General features: G+C 40.8%; 1 protein-coding gene across 1 annotated transcript in view; it reads left to right on the top strand.

Annotated features, from left to right (window-relative positions):
- The first annotated feature begins 4,485 nt into the window (after nt 1–4,485).
- The window catches only part of LOC126484576 (uncharacterized), a 44,216-nt gene continuing 24,054 nt past the window's right edge, over nt 4,486–24,647 (top strand). The window contains exons 1-2 of the mRNA XM_050108137.1: nt 4,486–4,577; nt 19,426–19,513. Of these exons, the coding sequence (XP_049964094.1) occupies nt 4,572–4,577; nt 19,426–19,513 (94 nt within the window). The 5' untranslated portion in view covers nt 4,486–4,571. The remainder of the gene's footprint in view (nt 4,578–19,425; nt 19,514–24,647) is intronic.

The following is a 24,647-nucleotide window of genomic DNA, read 5'->3' as shown; positions in this document are numbered from 1 at the left end:
TGTTCAAAAGTCATAATATATATATCAGTTCATGACATCCATTCTTATAAATGTACTGTTTCTGATGGACACACGTCCAGATCATCCGCTCTCAAAATTCCGCCATTTCTCTCCCCACATCCACCACTGCTGGCGGCTCACCTCCAACTGCGCAACGCTACGCGTTGTTAACAGCCGACTGCCCAACACTACAATGGCGACTATTCCAACAATGCCACTCAGCCACAGACTGCACAAAGCACAGCCTGCGATTTTAATACAAAGCTCTACATGGCATCACCAACATAAAAATCTAAACATCCTACTTACACAGTTTACCCATCCCTTTCCTGTTGAGGTGTAGGCCATGCCTTGTGAAATCCCCCCTATCAATAGTCTCAACAGGAACCAATCCAATGTCTGACAGAGTGGCCGCCCTACGCAACTGATCCAACTCCATATTTACCCTCCTGACAGAGTGGTTCAATTGGGGCTGATCATGCCGCACAAAGGCAGGCACGAGCCCAACACTAGTATGGGTCGTTGCAGAGGCTATTTTCACCAGCTCACACTCAATACTGTAGCCCTGATCCCTATCAATACTGTTTCCCACTCCACCCACTACCATCACATGAACCTGGTTTGAGAATGCAGGAACTGCACTATTGAAACCAGGCCAATGTTGGACACAACATCCTGTACTACCAAGCTAGTGTCATCAGCAAGCAGAAATACTTTAGATTTACTCACAATTCTAGAGAGCAAATCATTTATATAAATAAGGAATAGGAATGGCCCCAATACTGATCCCTGGGGCACCCCCCATTTGACTGTACCCCACTGTGAATAATGACCTTTAGCTTTCTGTTGCTGAAATAAGAGGTGAACCAATTATGAGCTACTCCCCATATTCCATAATGGTCCAACTTCTGGAGCAATATTTTGTGATCAATACAATCAAACGCCTTAAATAAAAAAATATGCCTAGCGTTCAAAAGATTTTGTTTAACCCATCGAGGACCTCACAGAGAAAAGCGAATGTGGTATGTTCAGCTGTTAAACGACTTCTAAAGCCGAACTGTACTGTTGATAGCAAATAAAATTACCAATTATCCTTACATACAAAGCCTTTTAATAACTTCAGCAAACACTGATGGCATAGAAATAGCTCTAAAATTGCCTACATTATCCTTTTCTCACTTATCATAGAGCGGCTTTACCACTGAGTACTTTAGTCGCTCAGGAAACTAACCATTCCAAACGGAAAAATTACAAATATGGCTAAATACAGGACTAACATGTGCAGTACAGTACTGTAATATTCTGCTAGGCACTCCATCATATCATGAGAGTCCTTAGTCTTCAGTGATATAATTAATGTAGACGGTTAGAATATCGACGACGGCCCGACGTCCTGTAAAGAACTCCTGGTTGTCATCCGCGACACCCTTACAGCACAGTACTACGTCGACGAAGTTCTACTTCCCGTTTTGTTGCCCTTCATGGCATGCCATCCTGATCTTACATTTCAGCAAGATAATGCCCCCACACACACGCTGATAGGTTCTACCGCTTTTCTTCGTGCTTTCCGAACCCATCCTTAGCCAATAAAGTCACCAGATCTCTCTCCAGTTGAAAACTTTTGGAGCATTGTGGGTAAGGCCCTCCAACCAGCTCGGGATTTTGGACAGAATTTGGGACGATGTCCCATCAACTCTCTGAGTGCTAAGTCAAACAAATGCTCGCATACGAACTAGACGCGAGCCAATGCGTTATTGACTCCTCAATTTGTGATGATCTTTCTCTCGAACAAATCATCCAATTTCTCTGAAATTGTTATCATCTGTTTGTCTGTACATGTTGTAACCTCTCAACAGTTTTTTTTGTAACCTCCCAATAAATAATGTGACTAACTTCCCAATAAAAACGTAACTCATATATAACCTTTCAATAATTAACTGACTGTGAACCTAAAGTGGTAAATCTGGACGTCAGCAATGCTGCGTCATGGCCCTGAAAATTCATTCTGAATAAATTGAAAATTCTTACCTCAGTGAAGTCGCCGGATAACGCGTATATATCTGCTCCTGTAAGAAATTTTTCGGGCACAGCCCAGTGCAATGCTGGTCGCTAGATTTGTCATGTATAAAAAGAAACAACAGATTTTTTTTTACTATAATCGGGATGACCATGGATAGGAGAAATTAGTAAAATCTTTAAATTCAGATGAATGATTGTCAAAAGTTATTTTTATAAGAAAGATCATTAGTAAAAGATTTTTTTAAAAAAAGACATTTACGTGGGACTTGATATAACAGCAGTACAAAATCAGTTGTTACAAGTTACATATGCGAGCGGCTATAAATAGTAAATTTTGGTTTTACCTTATACTACATCGCTCAGGTACCGCCATCGTTCTCCACGACCGGCCCCCGCAACTCCATACAAGACACAAGTGCTCTCTGTGAGCTATACAATTAGACAACTGCTCTCTAAGAGCAACCTGACCCAACCACCCGACTGCGAGCTGCTACTACTACTGCTACTGCCGACACTGGTCTCTGGTCTCTGGTCTGCGATTCTATTGTAGCATACAACTCGCAGGCAGCGCGTGAGCAATCCATCGAAGTTACATCTGCTCGAGTGCGCTAGCAATAAATTCCTTAGTCATGGACCTCTTACATTGTACATAAGAGCTACCGATTTCCGTCGCATTCGGGTAATTCCTTCGTGGTCCGTCTTTTTTTTTTGTCTTAGGGTATTTTTTTAAGTAGGACAGCCTAAAAATTCGTAGTTACAGGTACTGACAGCTCGTCGTAATGCCTCCGATTACGGACAGCGGAGACGGTAGTTCAGTAACCGTAAGCTGTCCTACTTAAAATATTTTGCCTCTTGATGAAAAATATTATTTAAAGGCAAGAAAACATTTTATTAGCTTTGTAATTACACCCTGGATACGAAAAAAAACACATTTACTGTAAGAAAAAACACAGAAGTTACACACAAGCCAAGAATAAAGATGTTGACAGCAGAGTCATGGAGCAGCACATAAATATAGACGTCAAGGAATTTTTTCTTTTCTTTTAACACCTCTAAGCAAGCCAAACACAAATTCTCTGGATTTGTAATCTATGCATTAGTAGACAGCTCTTGAAAATGGCCTGTAAGGTTGGAATAGGCTAATCGTGCGAAACATAACGAAGGAAATACTCGTTAATTAAGCAACAGCCGAGTGGAACCATGTCACTGTCCTTTAAGGGGGAGCAGGACGTCAAACGGGTCGATTTGAAGCAGGAGAGGCACCACAGGGCATTTTAATTTCCACTGTGTATACTTTCACAAATAAATTCTTACAACTTTGTCAGCATGACCAGGAAGGATTCAAGATTCACATTCATAGCAATGAAAGTTCAAAAACATAACCAAATAATTTTTTTTACAAGTGAAATTTCATAATTTTTTCACTTACTATTGGCTGCATTTGTTGCTATAGGTACACTTTTCTTCATAAGTAAGAGAGATTCTTCGATGAATTTTGCACAGCATACAAACCATACTTACAGGTGTATGAAACTCTAGAATTTACTTAATTTATAGAAAAATGAATGAGCTGTTGCATTTTAAACTTCATGTTTAGAAGAAATTCAAATTTTATAATTATTTATCTCAACTTTTACCACAGATTTTAATAGTTTTGGGAAATTCTAGAGTTTTGCATTAAGGAGTGTGTGTTTAACAAGCAGTGCAAAATTCGTGGAAGAATCTCTCTTACTTATGAAGAAAAGTGTACCTATAGCAACAAATGAAGCCAATAGTAAGTGAAAAAATTATGAAATTTCGAATGTAAAAAAAAAATTATTTCCTTGTGTTTGTGAGGTTTTACTGCTACGAGTGTGAATCCTGAATCCTTCCCGGTCATGCTGACAAAGTTTTATGAATTTATTTGTAAACGTATAGACAGTGGAATTTAAAATGTGGTGTCTCTCCTGCTCCAAGTCGGCCCGTTTGACCTCCTACCCCCCTTAACAGATTCAAGGCTGTGGTACGCCACATGAAGAAAATGATCTATTTGTGTTAGTTCCGCCCGCTCTCGTAAAGTCTGGGTGTTTCCTATTCCCCTTCCATTTCTAATTCATTAAATTTCAGTCTTCATAATAGCCGTGTCTGTTTACAAATGGCACCATTAGTCTCGGTAATCGCGTGCTGGTTATAATTTCAGTTACCAACTGCTCTTCCTCGTCTGGAAACTCCTTTGGAAGTCAAATGTGTGTGGCGCGTGTCACTGAGCGTCGGCGGTAGCAGATATAGAAGCGGGCTCGAGCATCGCGTGCCAGTCGGCTGTCCACAGCGCAGTTTACCGAAAGGAAGTGGCGGAAGGGCAGGCGCGTGAAAGCGGGCAGCGACGCAAAAGACGCCGCTTGTAGGCAGCGCACGGCGTCGCAACCGGACGCCGCACCGCGCCGCGGCGAAAGGCGACGCCGGTCGGAGCTGCGCCGCAGACAGCGATCGCAGTCCGCCAGGGCGCTACGGGACGCACCGCTCACTAGACTACACGCCCGACGTCCGACGCCGCGCCGCGGACAGCACACACGATGCAGGTAGCGTGCGCTCCGGGCCCGATGCCAGAGAAACCACTTCTTGGCAATCTGCTGTGCAGGTCAGCTTCTGAAGCCAAACGCTTCCTGGGTTCCTGCTGCCTTTCGCGTCGACTAACAAAGCAATGGTCCAGTCCGGCATGTCGAAACACCCACCCCGAAATTTTTTATGCAGGAATATTACAACAAAAGAAATGCGCTGCCGATAATTGCTAAGAAGCACTGCTAGTATTTTTTTTAATTGTTGAAGTTACCCGTTTATATCGCAGCGCTTCCTAGCTAGCGCGCGATCGGCCGTGACAAGAGAGCATAGAGCCGCGTCGTGCTAATATCCGGAGTGACAAGTGGATCTGAAGCACCTAAATCGTACAAAAAATGTCACGTATCATAAATTTTTTGAGCAAGTGGCGGTTTGTATCAACAGGAGACTAACAGAGGAAAATAAAAAAGGCAGTGTTTGATGTTAAATTACAGACGACTTCCATCAATCGTGAATTGACTGTTTTGAAATGAAACATTTCTTACACATACATCATTTATTCACAATTCCTGCAGTACAGTTCTTAAGTAATTTTTGAATTACGTACATTTCGCTAACAATGAAACAGTTTCTGGTACAGCTACATCTACATCCATAATCCGCAAGCCACCTGACAGTGTGTGGCGGAGGGTACTTTGAGTACCTCTATCGGTTCTCCCTTCTATTCCAGGCTCGTATTGTTCGTGGAAAGAAAGATTGTCGGTATGCCTCTGTGTGGGCTCTAATCTCTCTGATTTTATCCTCATGGTCTCTTCGCGAGATATACGTAGGAGGAAGCAATATACTGCTTGACTCCTCGGTGAAGGTATGTTCTCGAAACTTCAACAAAAGCCCGTACCGAGATACTAAGCCTCTCTCCTGCAGAGTCTTCCACTGGAGTTTATCTATCATCTCCGTAACGCTTTCGCGATTACTAAATGATCCTGTAACGAAGTGCACTGCTCTCCGTTGGATGTTCTCCATCTCTTCTATCAACCCTATCTGGTACGGATCTACGGATCCCACACTGCTGAGCAGTATTCAAGCAGTGGGCGAACAAGCGTACTGTAACCTACTTCCTTTGTTTTCGGATTGCATTTCCTTAGGATCGCGCTCGATCGGCCGTGACAAGGGAGCACAGCGCAGCGCCCTGCTAATATCAGGAGTGACACAAGTGGATTTGAAGCACCTAAGCCGTGCAAAAAATGTCACGTATCGTAATTTTTTTGAATACGTGGCGGTTTGTATCAACAGGAGACTAACAGAGGAAAATAAAAAAGGCGGTGTTTGATGTTACATCAATCGTGACTTTACTTCTTGAAATGAAACATTTCTTACACATTGAAAACCGGGAGCTCTTTCTTCTTATCTTGTGTTTTCTGCTGAAAATCTCGTGCTTGTACTGTTGTTAACTTTACTATTACAGAGATCGCCTAAACTTTGTTTTTATTGGTCCTGTGCGCAACAAATAACTTATTTGGTTTTTCTGCTGCCACTGCTTGATCTGCTGCATTCCATTATTTAACAAAAACATAAAAAAACTATTATTCATGCTGAGTGTAATGCATGTTCTGTATCGCGGCTCCTACTGTTGCTGCAGCTGCTGCTGCTTACTACAACTACATATAATTCAAGAGAAAGGGTTTGGTCAAATCTAAACTCGATAAACGATAACCCAAACAATTAATTCCTTTTTTCGAAAACTATATTCTGAAAACGATTCTTTCTCATTCAATTAACAAAACGCTAGAAGCTCTTTGAACAATCGCTTCGTACGTAAATCTGCCTCCAGTGGCATTAAAGCAATATTGCAAATTAATCAAACTCTTGTGACAGACTGAAATATTTCTCAATTAAATACATAGTGAAACAATTCCCTGACAATTACAAAAGAAATCATTGACAAAAATCAATACTTAATCTATTCGCCTAACAATGGTTTCCCTTAATTCAACTCCTATCATTATCAAAATTACCGTCTGCAAATTATAAAAAATATCAAGTCAATACCAAATCCTGTGTCGCTGCTGGCGGACACGGCAGTATGGCAGCTCGGCGACGACCCCTCACCCAACACACGTGCCCACCACAGCAGAAGAGCTCCTACACTGGCTTACAAACTGCCACTAATTAATCCGTGCGCTGCGAAGCGCGACAACAATATCTTAGATTCGAGAGCTTGTGTATGCGCGCAATGAAGCCAGCCTTTAAATCCTAAGAGAGTATTGCCAACTCTCAACATACATCATTTTATCACAATTCCTGCAACACAGTTCTTAAGTAATTTTTGAATTACGTATATTTTAGTAACAATGAAACAGTTTGTGGTACATTCCCCAAAGTTGTCACGGTAAAGCTCAGTGTCATTCGAATAACGAAAATAAATGTTTTCCTTACACCAGGCACACCTGAAAAAAGAAATATTAATGCTTTCAGGGACGTCAGGATAATTACTAGTTTTATTCAGACAGAATTGCGGTGGAGTCAGAAATGGTCGCGGCCGTTGCTCTGCTTATTGAGCTGCATACCGAGCGTACTGTAAACGATTCATAAAATGTACTGATGTAAAGTAATAATGATCGCCTCATACTTGTCACTGTCATTGTTGTATATGAGTGTGTCATGGCACTAATCTATTACACAACAGACTCCATCTTTTTTCGCCTCGAAATCGTAAAGTGCTGTCTGTTCGGAGTCTTTTCAAGAAACCTGACTGATCGACGTTATACGCAGCAGATTTGCGGATAACAGCAAGCTTCACCTCCGCGTCAGCTATGAACTAATGACATCCCACTACACTTTCATCTGAAGTAAACTTCGTTCTTTTGTGACTGTCCGTACTGTATGAGTTCTTGAACCTGCTTAACTAGGTCGAAGAATACTTGAACCCACCAACGTTCATTCTAGTTGTCATTCTGAGTGCCCAGTCTGATCGGTAACGGTGCTTTGCTGTCACGAGCAGTTATACATTGTTCATATCTAAAAAAATAAATAAATAAATCAAAAAACTGTTCTTCCTGTCATTTGTTCAAGTTTAGGGATTTGTGTCTGTTATTGACGGTGTTTAAAGGGACTTTGTGGCCACATTGTGCAGTACATTTTACGGATAGTTTTTCTTTCATAGTTTTGCGAGTTTCATTGTGGCGCATATTTATTATTTCGTGTAAGTTTTTCTTCCGTTTCACAGTGAGATTTTACGAAGCAAAACCGAGCTTAACAAAAAATTGTACGTACAATGAATATCAATTCAGTTTTTTTCATTCTTAACACTTACGCTATGGCAAAATCAAATGATAATTATTATGCATATTAAATGAATCGCAAATTTGAGTGAGCAGTAAATGCGGACAGTTGTTTCAGAGAAAACATCCACGAAATGTGAAGAGCTGTTTACCCATGCGCTGTCAATCAAGGACACGTGACCGCTTTGTTGCGCAAGCTCTGGTAAGCCTGTGCAATTCTCAAACCGCTTGGAGAGCTATGAATTTGGCAATTTTTAACATATTTTTAAATGATTGTTGTGCGTCTTAGGAGCTAAAATTGTCTTTCGTTCGGTTTATTCTTCCTGTAAAAAAATTTCATTGGATGTTTCGAGAAATAGGATTGGATCATTCCTTTGTAAGTATAGTCTTGCAGGTGTTATGGATCGTTTGAGCGAAGTATCATAACGACGTCCAACAAATCAGTTAACAGGCTATTTAACAAAATTCCTATCGCGAGGGGCTGCATGCCGATCATTTCTGTATCTACTCTGCAAAGTGACGGTGAAGTCCATGGTGCTTCCCATTGTACTGCTTAATAGGGCTTCTTCCGGTTCCAGTCGCATTGGAAGAACTGGAAGAAAGTTTGCAAAAATGGCTCTGTGTGTGCTATTATAACTCTGAACTTGTCATCGCGGTCCCTAAGAGGGCGATAAGTAGAGGTTTGAAATATATTACTAAGATCCACGCTTCGTACTGGTTCTTGAAACATTGTAAGTAGGCTCTAGCAGGATAATTGTGGGTCTGTCTTCAAGCAAATGCCAATTCATATTTTTCAGCACTTCTGGGACATTGTCCTGTGACTCAAATCAAATCTTTCTCCGCTCGTGCCGTCTTTTTTGTACGTTCAATATCCCCTGTTAGTCCTACGCGGTATAGTTACGTGCGCTTGACCTTTCTTCTAGGACGGGTCTCATGAATCTTACGTATGAAGTCTCCTTTGTAGACATTGCATTTTCCCAGCTTACTACCTATGAATCAAAGTCTACCATCTCAGTTTCCTATAATAATCCTTGTGTGTCATTCGATTTCATGTTTATGCAAATTGCTACACTAAGTATTTGTATCAACTGACTAATTGCAGGTGTGGCTCTGCTCTTCGTATTTTAGTCATAGGATGCTATGTTACTTTGTTCTGTGAAACGCATAATTTTGCACTTATGAACGTTTAAAGAGGGTTGTCTATCTGTACACTTTGAAATCTTGTCAAGACCTGACTGAATATTTATGAAGCTTTTTCAGACAATACTTCATTAAAGATGACTGAATCATCTGCGAAAAGTCTGGGATTACTGTTGGTATTGTCTGCCAATCATTTATACACAGATTCACATGACATATGAACAGCCGGGATCCAAACACACTTCTCTGTGGCACCTGAAGTTACTGCTACATTTGTCGATGACCAACCGAAATACCATGCTGTACCCTTCCTGACGTGAAATCCTCAACACAGCCACAAATTTGGTTTCATAGCTCATATGATCGTATTTTCATTAATAATAACTGATATGTTATGCTTTTCGTAAATCACTGGTTACTGTGCCTGTCAACCTTAATACATGGCCTTCAGGACGTCACGTGAATGGCGGTATTCGAGTTTCTCATGAACGATGTTTACGAAATCCATGCTCGTTCTAAGGGAAGAGATCATTTTGTTCATCATCATCAGCAAAAGCAGTAACTACTCTGGACAAGCGCTTCCTTCAGACTTTTCCGTGCAGTCAGTTCTTTGGTTACACGCATCCGTATCGTTCTTCCATACTGTCCAATTCAATCTACCCACCTACCATCTGATTGTCTTCTAGGCTTTTCTTTACTCTTGTCACACAACAAAGCACTTTCTTCCTTCATACGTTCGTAGTAGATCTTCGTCTGGCTTACCCACAATCATTCTTCCCACACACTATTCGTGAGTGGAACAGGGTTCGAGGCATCAGATAGTGGTACCGAAAGTACCCTCCACCATACACCATTAGGTGGCTTGCGGTGTATGGTGTAGATGTAGATGTAATGTTCAGTCCAGCACCGTTTATTTCCCACTGCAGTCATAATTACGCCTTCTTTGATACATTCATTTGCTTGTCTACCTCTCCTAGTAATTCCCAACTTGTACAACTTCATAGCTTCCTGAGCAATAATCAATGTTTGACTGGTTTTCGCACTGAAAATTCATGCCTCGGTGCTATAAGTTATACCCTATATCATACAATGATCATAAACTTACCGTTTCAGAGATATCATAAGCTTAGTTTTGAAAACTTTATCTCTTTTACTAAAAGCGCTATTACCCAATTATTATTTTCTGTTTATATCTTTTCTTGACTATCAGTCCATTTTCTTTAAATGCACTAACAAACAAACATTCGTCAATTGTTTACCTGATCACTGTTAATTAGCAAATTTTCTATTAGATGGGTCTCGGACATTATTTTATTCTTAATTATAATTTCCGACATGCTCTATTACGTTCTTCCGTTGATTGTTGAAGTTGTTCGGTGTCATCGGCAAAAGAAACGTGGTTCAAGTATACCACATCAAATGTATTCCTCCTTCTTTCCAGTTCAGGTGTCCGAAATCTTCCTCTAGCGCTGCTGATAACAGCTTTGCTGACATAAAATCTACTTTAATTTCTGATTTTATTACTTTGCTGATGATATCCAGCGCGACTTGTACGACTGACTTATATACACACATCAAAAAAAAGTTTGTGATCACCTCTGTTCCTGCAGTGGCTAGCACACTGGATTCGCATTCGGGAGGACGACGGTTCAATCCCGTGTCCGGCCATCCTGATTTAGGTTTTCGTGATTTCCTAAATCGCTCCAGGCAAATGCCGGCATGGTTCCTTCGAAAGGGCACTGCCGACTTCCTTTCCTAATCCGATGAGACCAATGACCTCGCTGTCTGGTCTCCTCCCCCAAAACAACCCAACCCAACCTCTGGTCCGAGAGTTCCGGAACTTGCACAGAAAATTGGAATAGAGATCAACATAAACATCATTTCCGCCCTTTTTATTGCTCATGAAACCACACACTAATCGGTGAAGAGAACGTGATGCCAATCCTGAGTAGTCCATTCGTCACTTTGTTGGGCCCATCTGTACCGCGCTGCATGGTGTCATGGTTGCAAAGATGGACCTCGCCATGGACGTCATGAGTGAAGTTGCGCATCATGCAGCCTATAGAGCACAGTTTGAGTCGTAACACGACGTCCTGCGACTGCACGAAAAGCATTATTCAACATGGTGGCGTTGCTCTCAGAGTTCCTCCGAGCCATAATCCGTAGGTAGCGGTCATCCACTGCAGTAATAGCCCTTGGGCGGCCTGAGCGAGGCATGTCATCGACAGTTCCTGTCTTTCTGTATTTCCTCCACGTCCGAACAATATCGCTTTGGTTCATTCCGACACGCCTGGACACTTCCCTTGTTGAGAGCCCTTCCTGGCACAAAGAAACAATGCAGACGCGATCGAACCGCGGTGTTGACTGTCTAGGCATTGTTGAACTACAGACAACACGAGCCGTGTACCTCCTTCCTGGTGGAAGGACTGGAACTGGTCGGCTTTCGGAACCCCTCCGTCTAATAGGCGCTCCTCATGCATGGTTGTTTACGTCTTTGGGCAGGTTTAGTGACATCTCTGAACAGTCAAAGGAACTGTCTGTGATAACAATATCCACAATCAACGTCTATCTTCAGGAGTTCTGGGAACCGGGGTGAGGCATTCTGCAATATACTAACATCAGTTGAATCAGTGCCATGCCTCTAAAGGACCATCAGCACAGGTTTCGTTCAGATTAAATCAAATGGTTTCTCAAAATCGATGTGTTGTGTCTAGACAAGACAGCCTAGACACAATGAGAGGAAGCCGAAAGGCACGCGCTACGCTCACGCAGATGGGCGTGAGGTCTGAAACAGGATACGTAATGAATGCTATAAAGAAAAGTACTTAGCTTCTGGAATACTTAACTTTAATCCATCCGTTTGGTACATCTGGAGCTTGTGGCGATACAAGTGAGACTCTTTAGATACATGCAATGTTACTAATGGCGCCTTGCTAGGTCGTAGCCATTGACTTAGCTGAAGGCTATTCTAACTATTGGCTCGGCTAATGAGCAATGCTTCGTCCATGTAGTCGCTAGTAAAGTCGTCCGTACAACTGGGCGAGTGCTATTCCGTATCTCGAGACCTGCCTTCTTGTGGTGGCGCTCGGTCTGCGATCACACAGTGGCGACACGCGGGTCCGACATGTACTAATGGACCGCGGCCGATTTAAAGCTACCACCTAGCAAGTGTGGTGTGTCTGGCGGTGACACTACACGATGAATCCAAGGAGAAGTGATGAGTCATATTCATTCCTCCGTTCTATAGCCTACCTTCATTCACAACATGAAAATGGTCGCTGATGCTAAATCCACTTCTAATACCAGTTTGTTTCTTTACTTGCTTAAAAATTCATGCTTTTTGCGTGCGACCCGTAATCATTTTAGTGAGTCCTTTGTACATTACGGAAAAGAGGCTGACTGAGCTATAGTTTCTCATGTCTTGTCTATCGCCGTACCTGAAGTAGAATATCTAGTTTTGGCTGATTTTTGTTGTTCACAAATTATCTGTAAGTTATTTTACAATTTCCTTTTTTAGTAATTTTCCTCCAACTTCAAACGTTTCTACTGGAAAGCACTGTTTCCGCCTTTCATTTGTTTTCTCTGTAGGATGAATGTTTTAACCTCATTCCACATTACTTCCGAACTGTATTTGTTTTCGTTCTTAAATATTTGGGCCTATAGTTCATCTCTTCATCTGTATGATCATTAATGGGATCTTCAGATGCTTGCGCAAAAACTAAGAAGCGTTTCTTCAGCGGCAAATTTAGGGTATGATAACACAAATTACACAGATCACACGTTAATCGAAGTTGTTGATCGTATAGAGAGACGGTGTTGCTAAATGTGTACTTCGTTTGAATTCCTAAAACCGAACAAGAGAACGATACAAAAATTGGACGTGGGACTGTAGTAAGGACCGAAGCCGAGTCTCGTACTATGAGAACACCTGACACTAATTGCATCTGCCGGGCCGATTGACCTTGCGTGCGCAACGGCCTGATTGGCTGACTTCAGTGCTAATTAACTCAGAAACGGTGCAACGTATCGAATTTTTTTCTTGACAGTTATTTCTTAGCACTGCCTGCCCTGCAACACCCTTACAAGCTTTTCAGACTGTTCCTGACCACATTGTATACCACATGTTTAGTTTGTCATGTGATGATCGAACGATGTGTGTAGCAAAATTATTTAAGCTAAAACGTCCCGCCAGTTCACCGATTCCATTGCTACACAAAATATTTCGATGTTTAAGCTAGTCGTCCTCGAACTACGTTCTATGGTGAAGAAATTGCCTTGACTAATACTATATGCTGGCTACTGTATCTTATTTAGTGCTTTAATTTCGTAATTTTTTTACTTGTATTTTTATTTAGTTGTAATTGTTTGTACATTTGATCCTAAGTGCGGTACTTAAAAGAAATCTTGTCATCTACTTTCAGTTCTAAAATTTTAAAATATTTGGCATCGCCAGTTACATCTTCTGGTGATAGTACATTAGTCTTAAAGAAGTTTACAATTAAATCTGTTTGAGATCCAGGCAGCGAGATCATGTTAAACTACTGCTTCCAGTTAGACCTACTGGAAAAAGAGATTTAGGTCACTCATTGAAATATCTACACGTATTATAAATTGAAGTCTCCTCCAGAGGTTCCTGCCTGTGTGTTCAAGTTACATCTACATCTACAAGAATACTCCGTAAACCACACATAAGTGCCTAGCAGAGGGTTCATCGAACCACCTTCTCAATAATTTTCTGTTAATCCAATCTCTAATAGCGAGCGGAGAAAAAGAACACCTATATCTTCCCATGCGAGATCTGATTTCCCTATGTAGGTCGGCGTCAGCATAATATTTTTGCATTCGGAGGAGAAAGTTGGAGATTGAAATTTCGTGAGAAGATTCCTCCGCAACGAAAAATGTCCTTGTTTCAATGGTGGCCATCCCGAACCCTGTATCATGTCAGTAACACTCTCTCCCCTATTTCGCTATAATACAAAATGTGCTGCTCTTCTCTGAACTTTCTCGATGTACTTCGTTAATCCTATCTGGTAAGGATCCCACACCCCGCAGCAGTATTCTAAAAGACGACGGACAAGCGCAGTGTAGACAGTCTCCTTAGTAGATCTGCTACATTTTCTACGCGTCCTGCCAATATAAACCAGTCTTTGGTTAGCCATCCCCACAACACTTTCTACGTGTTCTTTCCAATTTAAATCGTTCGCATTTGTAATTCCCAAGTATTTAGTTTAATTTGCGGTCTTTAGATTTGACTAATTTATCGTGTGACCGAAATTTAAACGAATTCCTTTTAGAACTCATGTGGACGACCTCATATTTTTCATTATTTAGGGACAATTGCCAATTTTCGTACCATACTCATATCTTTTCTAAACCGCTTTGCAATTTGTTTTGATCTTTTGATGACTTTACTAGACGATAAACGACAGCATCATCTGCAAATAACCTAAGAGGACTGCTCAGATTGTCTGCTAAATCGTTTATACAGGGTGGTCCATTGATAGTGACCGGGCCAAATACCTCACGAAATAAGCATCAAACGAAAAAACTACAAAGAACGAAACTCGTCTAGCTTCAAGGGGGAAACCAGATGGCGCTATATTTGGCCCCTATCGCGCTGCCATAGGTTGGCTTGATGGTTCAAATGGCTCTGAGCACTATGGGACTTAACATCTGAGGTCATCAGTCCCCTAGAACGTAGAACTACTTAAACCTGACTAACCTAAGGACATCAAACATATCCATGCCTGAGGCAGGATTCGAACCTGCGACCGTAGCGGCACGCGGTTCCAGACTGAAACGCCTAGAACCGCTCGGCCACACCGACCGGTGCTGCCATAGGTCAAACGGATATCAACTGCGTTTTTTTAAATAGGAACCCCCATTTTTATTACATATTCGTGTAGTACGTAAGGAAATATGAATGTTTTAGTTGGACCACTTTTTTCGCTTTGTGATAGATGGCGCTGTAATAGTCACAAACGTATAAGTAAGTGGTATCACGTAACATTCCACCAGCGCGGACGGTATTTGCTTCGTGATGCATTACCCGTGTTAAAATAGACAGTTTACCAATTGCGGAAAAGATCGATATCGTGTTGAGGTATGGCTATTGTGATCAAAATGCCCAACGGGCGTGTGCTATGTATGGTGCTCGGTATCCTGGACGACATCATCCAAGTGTCCGGACCATTCGCCGGATAGTTACGTTACTAAGGAAACAGGAAGTGTTCAGCCACATCTGAAACGTCAACCACGACCTGCAACAAATGATGATGCCCAAGTAGGTGTTTTAGCTGCTGTCGCGGCTAATCCGCACATCAGTAGCAGACAAATTGCGCGAGAATCGGGAATCTCAAAAACGTCGGTGTTGAGAATGCCACATCAACATCGATTGCGGAATGAATTTGTAATCCCTTGTCGTCAACACTCATCACTTCGTGTTAGTAAAGGGATAGTTGTCTTTCACAAGAACGATGTTTTCTAAATCCGAGTTGACTGTGTCAATAGACCGTTCTATTCTAGGTAATTCATAACGTTCGAACCCAATATATGTTAAAAATCCTAATGCATGTCGATGTAAATGATGTGGGCCTCTAAATTGGTGGATTACTCCTACCACCTTTTTTGAACATTCCTGTGATCTGTGCACCTTTCCAGTCTTTGTGTACGGATCTTTCGTCGAGCGAGCTGTTGTATATGATTGTCAAGTATGGAACTATTCCATCAGCATACTCTGATAGGATTGTAATTGGTATGCAGTCTGGACCGGAAGACTTGCTTTTATTAAATGATTTAAGTTGCTTCACTCTGAGAATAAATCTAAGCTACTGATGTTGGAAACTGTTCTTGACTCGAATTCTGGAATATTTACTTCGTCTTCTTTGGTGAAGGAATTTCGGAAGGCTATATTTAGTAACTCAGCTTTGGCAGCACTGTCTTCGATAGTGTCTCCATTATATGCGATCACAGGCTTTCTCGGCGTATTTCAGCTATGAAATCTTCACGGGTAATCAACCGAGTGGCGTCGTCTTCTAGTCGCAAATTTCCAATGGAATGCGTATCCATCATCTTCAGGAAAAGATGATGGATACGCAGTCCATTGAAAGGTTGCGACTAGAAGACGACGCCACTCGGCTGAATACCCGTGAAGATTTCATAGTATCTCCATTGTTACAGCGCAGAGAAGGCATTGATTGTGTCTTGCCGCTAGTATACTTTACATAGGAGCAGAATATCTTTGAGTTTTCTGCCAGGTCTCGAGACAAAGTTTCGTTGTGGAAACTATTTTAAGCATCTCGCATTGAAGTCCGCGCTAAATTTCGAGCTTATTCTCAATAACTACTGTAGCGACATTGATACAGTTTTCACAGGGATAAAAGTTGCCGTTTCTGATGACAGTTTCAATTGTATGTGTGGTTTAGGTCAACGACCGTCATTTGGCAGCTGCAACTCTATTTTTTAAAACTTTATTTATTTATTGGTTAGGTAATTTCAAATTCGTTACGACCGTCTGTTCAAAAAATCCCCAGTCATAGATGGAGTCAGTACAAATAAAGTTCGCAGAATGCTGAGTGAAAAACGAAACTATAACGAGCGATCAAAAAGTATCAGTTGAGGGTGTTGCTACAGGGTGCACGCAACGCAGCACGACCTCGATACTGGTATATAAGCATCGTCATGTAGGCAAGGGATTAGTGTGGCATTCATGTCTTTTAGAAGTGTGTGCAATAAACGTGGAAACGTGAACTATGGCGACTTTATGACCAAATGCGTCCAGAGAGGAGGATCGTGCTGTTATTCTTTACATGGCTGCGAAGGACAAACACCTGTAGACACTGTAATGTACCTAATATACAAAGTCTCAATGAAAACTTCGATTCCCTGACATCGTGCAGTACAATACCTCACTTTAAAATGATTGGTATTATGGTGATTCGTGAATTTCATAAAAAGGACACTAAATTGGAGACTAATTAGCAGACACTATTACAAAATAAAACAAACGACGATGTATTTTAACAAACTGTGGCTTTCATTGTAGTAATGGGAAAGAGTTGAATTAGTGAAATTGGCAGGAATAACATATATGGTATTAATCACCAACTGTAATTATTCAAATAATGGGAGTTTTACGAATGTAGTTTACTCATTCAAGAAGTTATTCTGTCACTTGCAAATGATGGCACATATTCTAAAACGTAAATTTAGGATGAAAGCTGTAAAGAACATTCCGTCTTAATGACTTCATTAATTAAACTCGTATTGTTGTAACCAGATATACGCCTAATTATAAAATTCTAGGCATCTGTTACAAATTCTGTCAATCAAAACCTGTTTCATTCTACCCTCTTAGCTTCAATTATTGTTATGAATGTGAGTCGTTGTGTAATTAGCGTGTATTAATTAATTTTGTGAAGCTCATTATTGTCCTCATATTTAGATGGAATTTTCACATTTAAAAACATTTTTACGTTATAAATTTCACATATTATTCAATTCTGTAATTTTAGACGTATTTTTCTGTGTAATCAGAACATCTTAGCTTTGGAACTTTTAATTGTAAAGACGATTAAAAATATGTTGTCATTATTAAGTAATAATGGTCCAAGTGACCATCCATTATTTAGAATATATAAATAGGGAAGCAACGAGGCTCCTGGGACTGGCAGTTTTGAGCTGATATTTCGAAGTGTAACCTGTGTTAGTTACTTGAATATTATTTCACTAAGATTTAAAGTTGTGAAAAAGTAGGTTTCTTGATTTGTGAACCAGTTAGTTTTTTACGAAGACATACTGTACAACTCGGCCTCTTTGCAATGTGTCATGATGGATTTGATCAGCTGTTACGAACGGAAGAATAAATGTTTAAAAACTGGAACCGATCACTTTCACTGTAAACCACACAGTTCATAAAGATCCAGGCAATGTACGAATATTTCAGTTATGTGGAGCAAAATTTCGTTTTAACCTTCTACGTATGAATCTAGATAAAATCAGACGACATGCACTTTTGATAAGTCAGTTCATCTGTCTTCAAAGTTTTGAGGGTTACCTTACCCACGAGTAGATAGTAATTAAGTAGAAGTGTTAAAACATCCACCGGAGAATGGTTGGTTGGTTGATTTGGGGGAGGGGACCAAACAGGGGGGTCATCGGTCCCATCGGGTTAGTGAAGAAATGGGAAGGACGTCGGCCGTTCCCTCTCAAAGGAATCGTTCCGGCATTTGCCTGAAGCGATTTAGGGAAACCACAGGAAACGTAGTCAGGATGGAGAGACGGGTGTTTGAACCATCGTCCTCCCGAATGCGAATCCAGTGTTCTAAACATTGCGCCACCTCGCTCGGTCGGAGAATGAAGAATGTGTATGGGGCAATTACGGCGAAACGTCCGGGAATACTCCGACGAGGGCTGCTGCTGCTTCATGATGACGCACGTTCCCAAATCGCAAATGTCGTGCTGCAGAAGTTACACCAGCTCAAGTGGGAAACTCTCGAGCACCCACCCTGTAGTCCTGATCTTTTGTCGAGCGACTATCTAAACCTTCGGTCCCTTAAAAAAAGGGTCTTGAAGGGTCTACGATTCCTCTCGGTCGAGGGTGTGCAGAATGCAGTTACTGATTTCTTCTAACAGTAGGACGCGGTGCCGTACCAAACGACTTTCTCCAGGCTGGTGCGTTGGTGGGACGATTGCCTCAAAGCTCACGGCGATTTTGCATGATCGGAATGTTTATTGTGGCCTGTACGGCCTTCAAACAAACTTTTTGATCGCCCCTTCTACAAAGAGGAAAGCACGCACAGAACAAAGTTTGCCACACCAGAGACTTCCAGTTTACACTTGCAAACCAGGCCTTGATCCCTCATATTTATAGGTTCTAGTGTAAGGGTATTGAAAATGGGATTTGCATTATGGAGGGTACCTTTCTATCTGATAATATCTCATATATACGTCTCCTCAAGAGAATATCGCCACCACCTACCTGAAAATTGCTTAGTTTATTGAGTTACAGAAGTAGAAAATCGCTGTGTTTTATCTATTCAGTTGTAGTCCATTATGTTTGAAATGTTGTACAGGCTAAGTGGCTTATTCGCCTAAGATCTGTGAGAGAAACATCTCATAAAACCTCACAGAGAGATGTTGTCAGCGGTCAGTGCAGTTGACATATTATAAATTCGGCTTTTTTCTACCATCGATTGACTGTCTATAAATAATGTTCATGCAATACTATGTGAATCATGTGCTCCAGTATTTGATATTTGTTCCTTAATTTTTGACGAGATGTGTAGTTCTGAATAGTACGAATTTGTGTAGGTCATCTGCGTGACTTGATCATTGCTTTTATGTCCTCGTTTAGTTTTTCTATATTTCTTATGAAGGACAAAGAGATATATTAGCTCAAAAAAAGCAATATATTTACCTTTTGTCTATCAATGCTCGTTTCTACTTTCAGGTACAGATTGGAGTACTGATATTATTCGTTTTCTTCAGTGTGGTCGTCGCTGATGAAGATACCACTGACAACGAACTGAGAGGTCCAGGTAATTTTTGCGGTTTAAATGACTACATTACTTTTTTTCTCTCTAACATAGCATGTATCCGATGCATGGAACATTCCGTAACTTCTTTAAAACTATTGCACTCATCGGACTGATTATACGTTAAGCTTTTGTATCTCATTAAAATCTCGCGAAGTTCTTCACTTTTTAGTAAAACGTATCTGAGACTGTTTTCTATTTTTCTTATTTCTTCTTTGGGACCTTCTAGAGGCCACATTCCTGTTTCTCTGCTTTATCTCTCTTTCTCCTCCTTTTTCTTTGAATAGTCCCTGTTTAATGGTGTTTCCTTTCTTCAGGTCAATTTGTGCCTTTTCTTTCTTTCTTCCTTACGAAACATTTCATTTTTAAAACTATGAACTTAAACATGTTTCTTGCCATTACGTCTCCTCTTATGTTGTGTTTCTCCGAATTTAACTTGATGATGTTTGTTGACTTTTTCCCAAATGTATTTCAGGATCATTTTGATTAGCCGATTGACATCCATTCTGTAAATATATCCAAAGAACAGCTATCTCCTCTTCCTTTTTGTTTTGATATATTTTCTAAGTTCTAATACATTACATTACTACTTCTGAATTTTTATAGAGTCTAGCGTTTTCCGTGTATTACTTATGTCCATAACTTCTAATTTTTCTAGCTTACAAATCAGTATTTGCATTCGCTGACGTATAAGAATTCCCGTTTCCCTGCTTTTATCTTTAGTTTTATTCCAAGGTTTTCAGATAAGCAGCCTTTGTTTTAGATATTTGTTATACTGTAAGCTCTATCCATATTATGTATCCTTTCCTCCACACCAGATTTTTCCAAACGGTTTGCCTGGATTCTTTCCCTCAAATATTTGAATTTCTTACGTTTTGCATTGGAATAACATCTACCCTCACAATTTTGGAGCACTTTTTGTATTTGTCATAAATTTTGTTTTATTTGCTGAGATCCTTTAGTCTGTCATGTTGCTTTTCTCTTCCACTATAGTGGCTTATTGTGGCTGCACTTGACAAGCTTTCAGAAAATATAGGAAAAATGTAGGCAATTTATTGCAACACCTTTATTTTTCTTCCCAGCATATTTTTTGCATTTTTTTCCAAATTCTCAATTTTTTCCAGTATGATACTGAAAAGAAGTGGAGATAAGCCATCGCCTTATCTGACACCTGCATGTATTTTGAAAGGCTGAGATAATTCACCCATAAAGATTACTCTGATATTGAGTGTAGGAGCTTCACGGATAAAGTTTACCAATTGAGATTTAACTCCAAATTCACGGATACTGTACCTACTGTTTCTCTGACAACAGTGTGAAAACGTATTTATAAAATTAATAAATTTTATAACTGTCTGAAAAGTTGATTAATGTGATATTGATTCCAGGTTGAAAATCTGTTCGAAGTAGGATCTTCCATTACTGAACCAACACTGACATTCACCTAGTTGACTGCCAAGTGTTATATTACACACTATTAAGTAATGTTATTGATAATGTTTTATAAGCAGCTGGTAAATGCGGTATCGGCTACTATCCGGACGCTGCCAATTACGACGCCGTGTTTCCTACAACCGCCACTGCGGCAAGAGCGCGCTATCGCGAACGATTACGATGCTGCCAATGAGATGCGAGCATCCCCTCACCGGAACTTCATCGGCGTGTGTACTTAAGTTCGAAATCTCATGGACTGAGCCTTTCTTTGTGTTTGCCAGTTGCATAAAATCTACAGACTTTCCTAGTGGCCAGGCCTCGATATCTTCTGAATAGACATTGTATTGAAGAGTGACAGAGATACAAATCTTTTGAAGCTGCATACATTTCTATATTCAAATCTACTGTTAGCAACTGATCTGTAACAAAACTATTGTTTTTATTATTTGATATTAGACGGAGGATAAATTAATATCTGAATTCTCTATTGATGAACGGCATCTGTCCCTCACACCTGCTGTATCCCCTACAGAACCACACAGCGCGCAAAGGAAGATATAGTAGTAAAGAGCCACACACCTGTAACTGTCATCATGCACTTGTTACCAATTACTCGTCTTGTGCACTGAGTGTATTACAGTGACTTTCCATTCCCCTGTGACCTTTTCTGTTCTGCATTCTTCGTTGAAGATTATTCGTATATATTCAGTGATTTATGGATCGGCCAATTTTAAAAATTCAGGGAAATTGGGATAATTTTTTTATTTCGTCCGTCTCAAGTGCACTGATATGAAATTCAGCTGTAGTGGTTACCGGTTTCGTCCATTTTCAAACCCCCACATCTTGCTATTAATCGTAATTATTGCTGCAATATGGTACCAAAAGGTACAGTAAAGGGCACAGTGGGCAACAAGTACCCTCACTGATCTTAGCCTATGTGTCTGCTGCAACTAACTGACACGACCAAAGTGACAAATATTTTTCAATTTGGTAGTGTCACTCGTCTGCAACAGACATACTGGCTAAGATCAGTGAGGGCACTTGTTGCCCACTGTACACTTTGCTGTGCCTTTTGGTACCATATTGTAGCAATAAATATGGTTAGCTGCGCGGGATTAGTCGAGCGGTCTGAGGCACTGATTCCGGCGGAGGTTCGAGTCCTCCCTCGGGCATGGGTGTGTGTGTGTTTGTCCTTAGGATAATTTAGGTTAAATAGTGTGTAAGCTTAGGGACTGATGACCTTAGCAGTTAAGTCCCGTAAGATTTTACACACATTTGAACAAATATGGTTAACAGCAAGATGTGGGGCTTTGAAAATGGCCGAAACCGGTAACCACTACAGCTGAATTTTATATCAGTGCACCTGAGACGGACGAAATAAAAAATTATACAATTTCCTCAATACTGAACAGCTGCGGACCTGCCGCCCGTGACATCATGTCTCGAATAAGCAAATTAAAAACTTCAGCTCAAGCGGCTTCGTCATTTTTTGCGAGTTTATTTACTTCCGTGTAGCTCAGGAGGTTTTCGAAAGGTTTAATAAGAATTCCACAGTTCTTCGCATTGCTGAGGGCTATTTTACGATTTACATCTCTGAAGCAAATGCTTGGGGCTCGGTAACCCTTTACGTTGTCTCGAAAGTCTGATAGGAAATAAGTGTTTTATTTTATACTAAATTAACCCGAATTTCCAAATGTTGCTATCTTTTAACAGTCCTTATTATTCGTTTTGTGTCTTTTCTTTGTAGCTCAAATATTCATATTATCCAACTGGAATTTACAGGACACTGGATTTGGATATATCTGGACTTCACTCTTGGAAAAGATGAAAAAATAAGCGAACCATTTACGTAAAAGAGGTCTATTAGAACCCTTGCCCTAGGTTTCTACCATGATAAAATTATCTTCAGAAGGAAGCCAGCCGGTGTGGCCGAGCGGTTCTAGGCGCTTCAGTCTGGAACCGCACGACCGCTACGGTCGCAGGTTCGAATCCTGCCTCGGGCATGGATGTGTCATGTCCTTAGGTTAGTTATGCTTAAGTAGTTCTAAGTTCTGGGGGACTGATGACCTCAGATGTTAAGTCTCATAGTGCTCAGAGCCACTTGAAACATTTTTCAGAAGGAAATTGTCAGAAAAAAATGGTTCAAATGGCTCTGAGCACCATGGGACTTAACTGCTGAGGTCATCAGTCCCCTGGAACTTGAACTACTTAAACCTAACTAACCTAAGGACATCACACACGTCCATGCCCGAGGCAGGATTCGAATCTGCGACCGTAGCGGCCACGCGGTTCCAAACTGTAGCGCCTAGAACCGCTCGACTACTCCGGCCGGCGAAATTATCAGACACAAAAATTATGCATTGATTACAAAAAGTACATGTGCAACAGAGATAGCAAATTCGGATAAAATACTTTAAACCAAGAGTTACATATTATGTATAAAAGATACGTTAGAATAAAGCCGTTTGGATCTAGTCAAGTAAAAATTCACCTAAAAAACAATAAAATAAAAAGTCATGGATACCACATTACATTTTCGTGAAATTCACGGATACAACGTGTTTGTCAGCTGACTAACGTACTAGGCTTTTAAGACAACTTACGTATAGAGCGCATTACGTCTTGCGCGTAAGAAATGTGCAAATAAGCATGATCAGTAACTTACGGAAAATCAATTAACAAATAAAAATTGCACGTGGTTAGACACGCATAGTTAAAGCTCTAACGGGATAAAATGAAAACATGAAGTCTCAAAATAGTTGTGATTATTGGATTACTTTCTTGCGATATGACAACTGGCCTACATACATCCAGTGCTGGGCAAGTGACTTTAGGAAGTGTGATTGAGGAAAGCCGGCCGCTTTGTCCGAGTAGTTCTAGCCGCTTCAGTCTGGAGCCGCGCGACCGCTACGTTCGTGGTTCGAATCCTGCCTTGGGCACGGATGTGTGATGTCCTTAGGTTAGTTAGGCTTAAGTAGTTCTAAGTTCTAGGGGACTGATGACCCCAGATGTTAAGTTTGTTTGAGGAAAACGACACCCTCGACACAGAACGCGTAACTGGTAAACAGCCGTTATGGAGCCGCTAGTGAGAGCCGTAGAGTAAATTCTAATTTCTAAGCTGCAGCTGTTCGTTCAAGAAAAATCCATCTCTGTTAGCTGAATGTTTGATATTCTCAAGTTCCTTCAAGAAATCTAACAAGTTTCATCAGTACACTTCATACTAATGTTATATGATAACCATGACTTGTTATTTTACTGTTTTTTTGTGAATTTTTATTTTACTTGAGCCAAACGGCTTTATTCTAACGTACCTTTTCAACACAGTGTGTAACAAGCAAGTGTGTACTCTTGGCTTATAGTGTTTTAACTCTATTTGCTATTTTTGTTTTACGTGATCCTATAGTAGACCCGTGGTCTAGGGAGCCGGCACGGTAGCTCAGCGTGTTCGGTCAGAGGGTTAGCAGCCCTCTGTAATAAAAAAACTGAGCTAATCGATCAACAACGAACTTAAACGGATGTCTTACGACGTCCGCCCCGAGCAGATGCAACGAACAAAATGAGATTTAAAGAAAAAACGGTAGCGTTTTTGATTCATAATCAAAACGTCTTCGGTCCCGGGTTCGATCCCCGCCACTACCTAAATTTTGATAAATAATCAGCATTGGCGGCCGAAGACTTCGGGCATAAGAAGTCAGCCTCATTC

Source organism: Schistocerca serialis, chromosome 6, assembly GCF_023864345.2.
Source record: "Schistocerca serialis cubense isolate TAMUIC-IGC-003099 chromosome 6, iqSchSeri2.2, whole genome shotgun sequence".
NCBI lineage: Eukaryota > Metazoa > Arthropoda > Insecta > Orthoptera > Acrididae > Schistocerca > Schistocerca serialis.
This window is presented reverse-complemented; position numbering and strand designations above follow the sequence as displayed.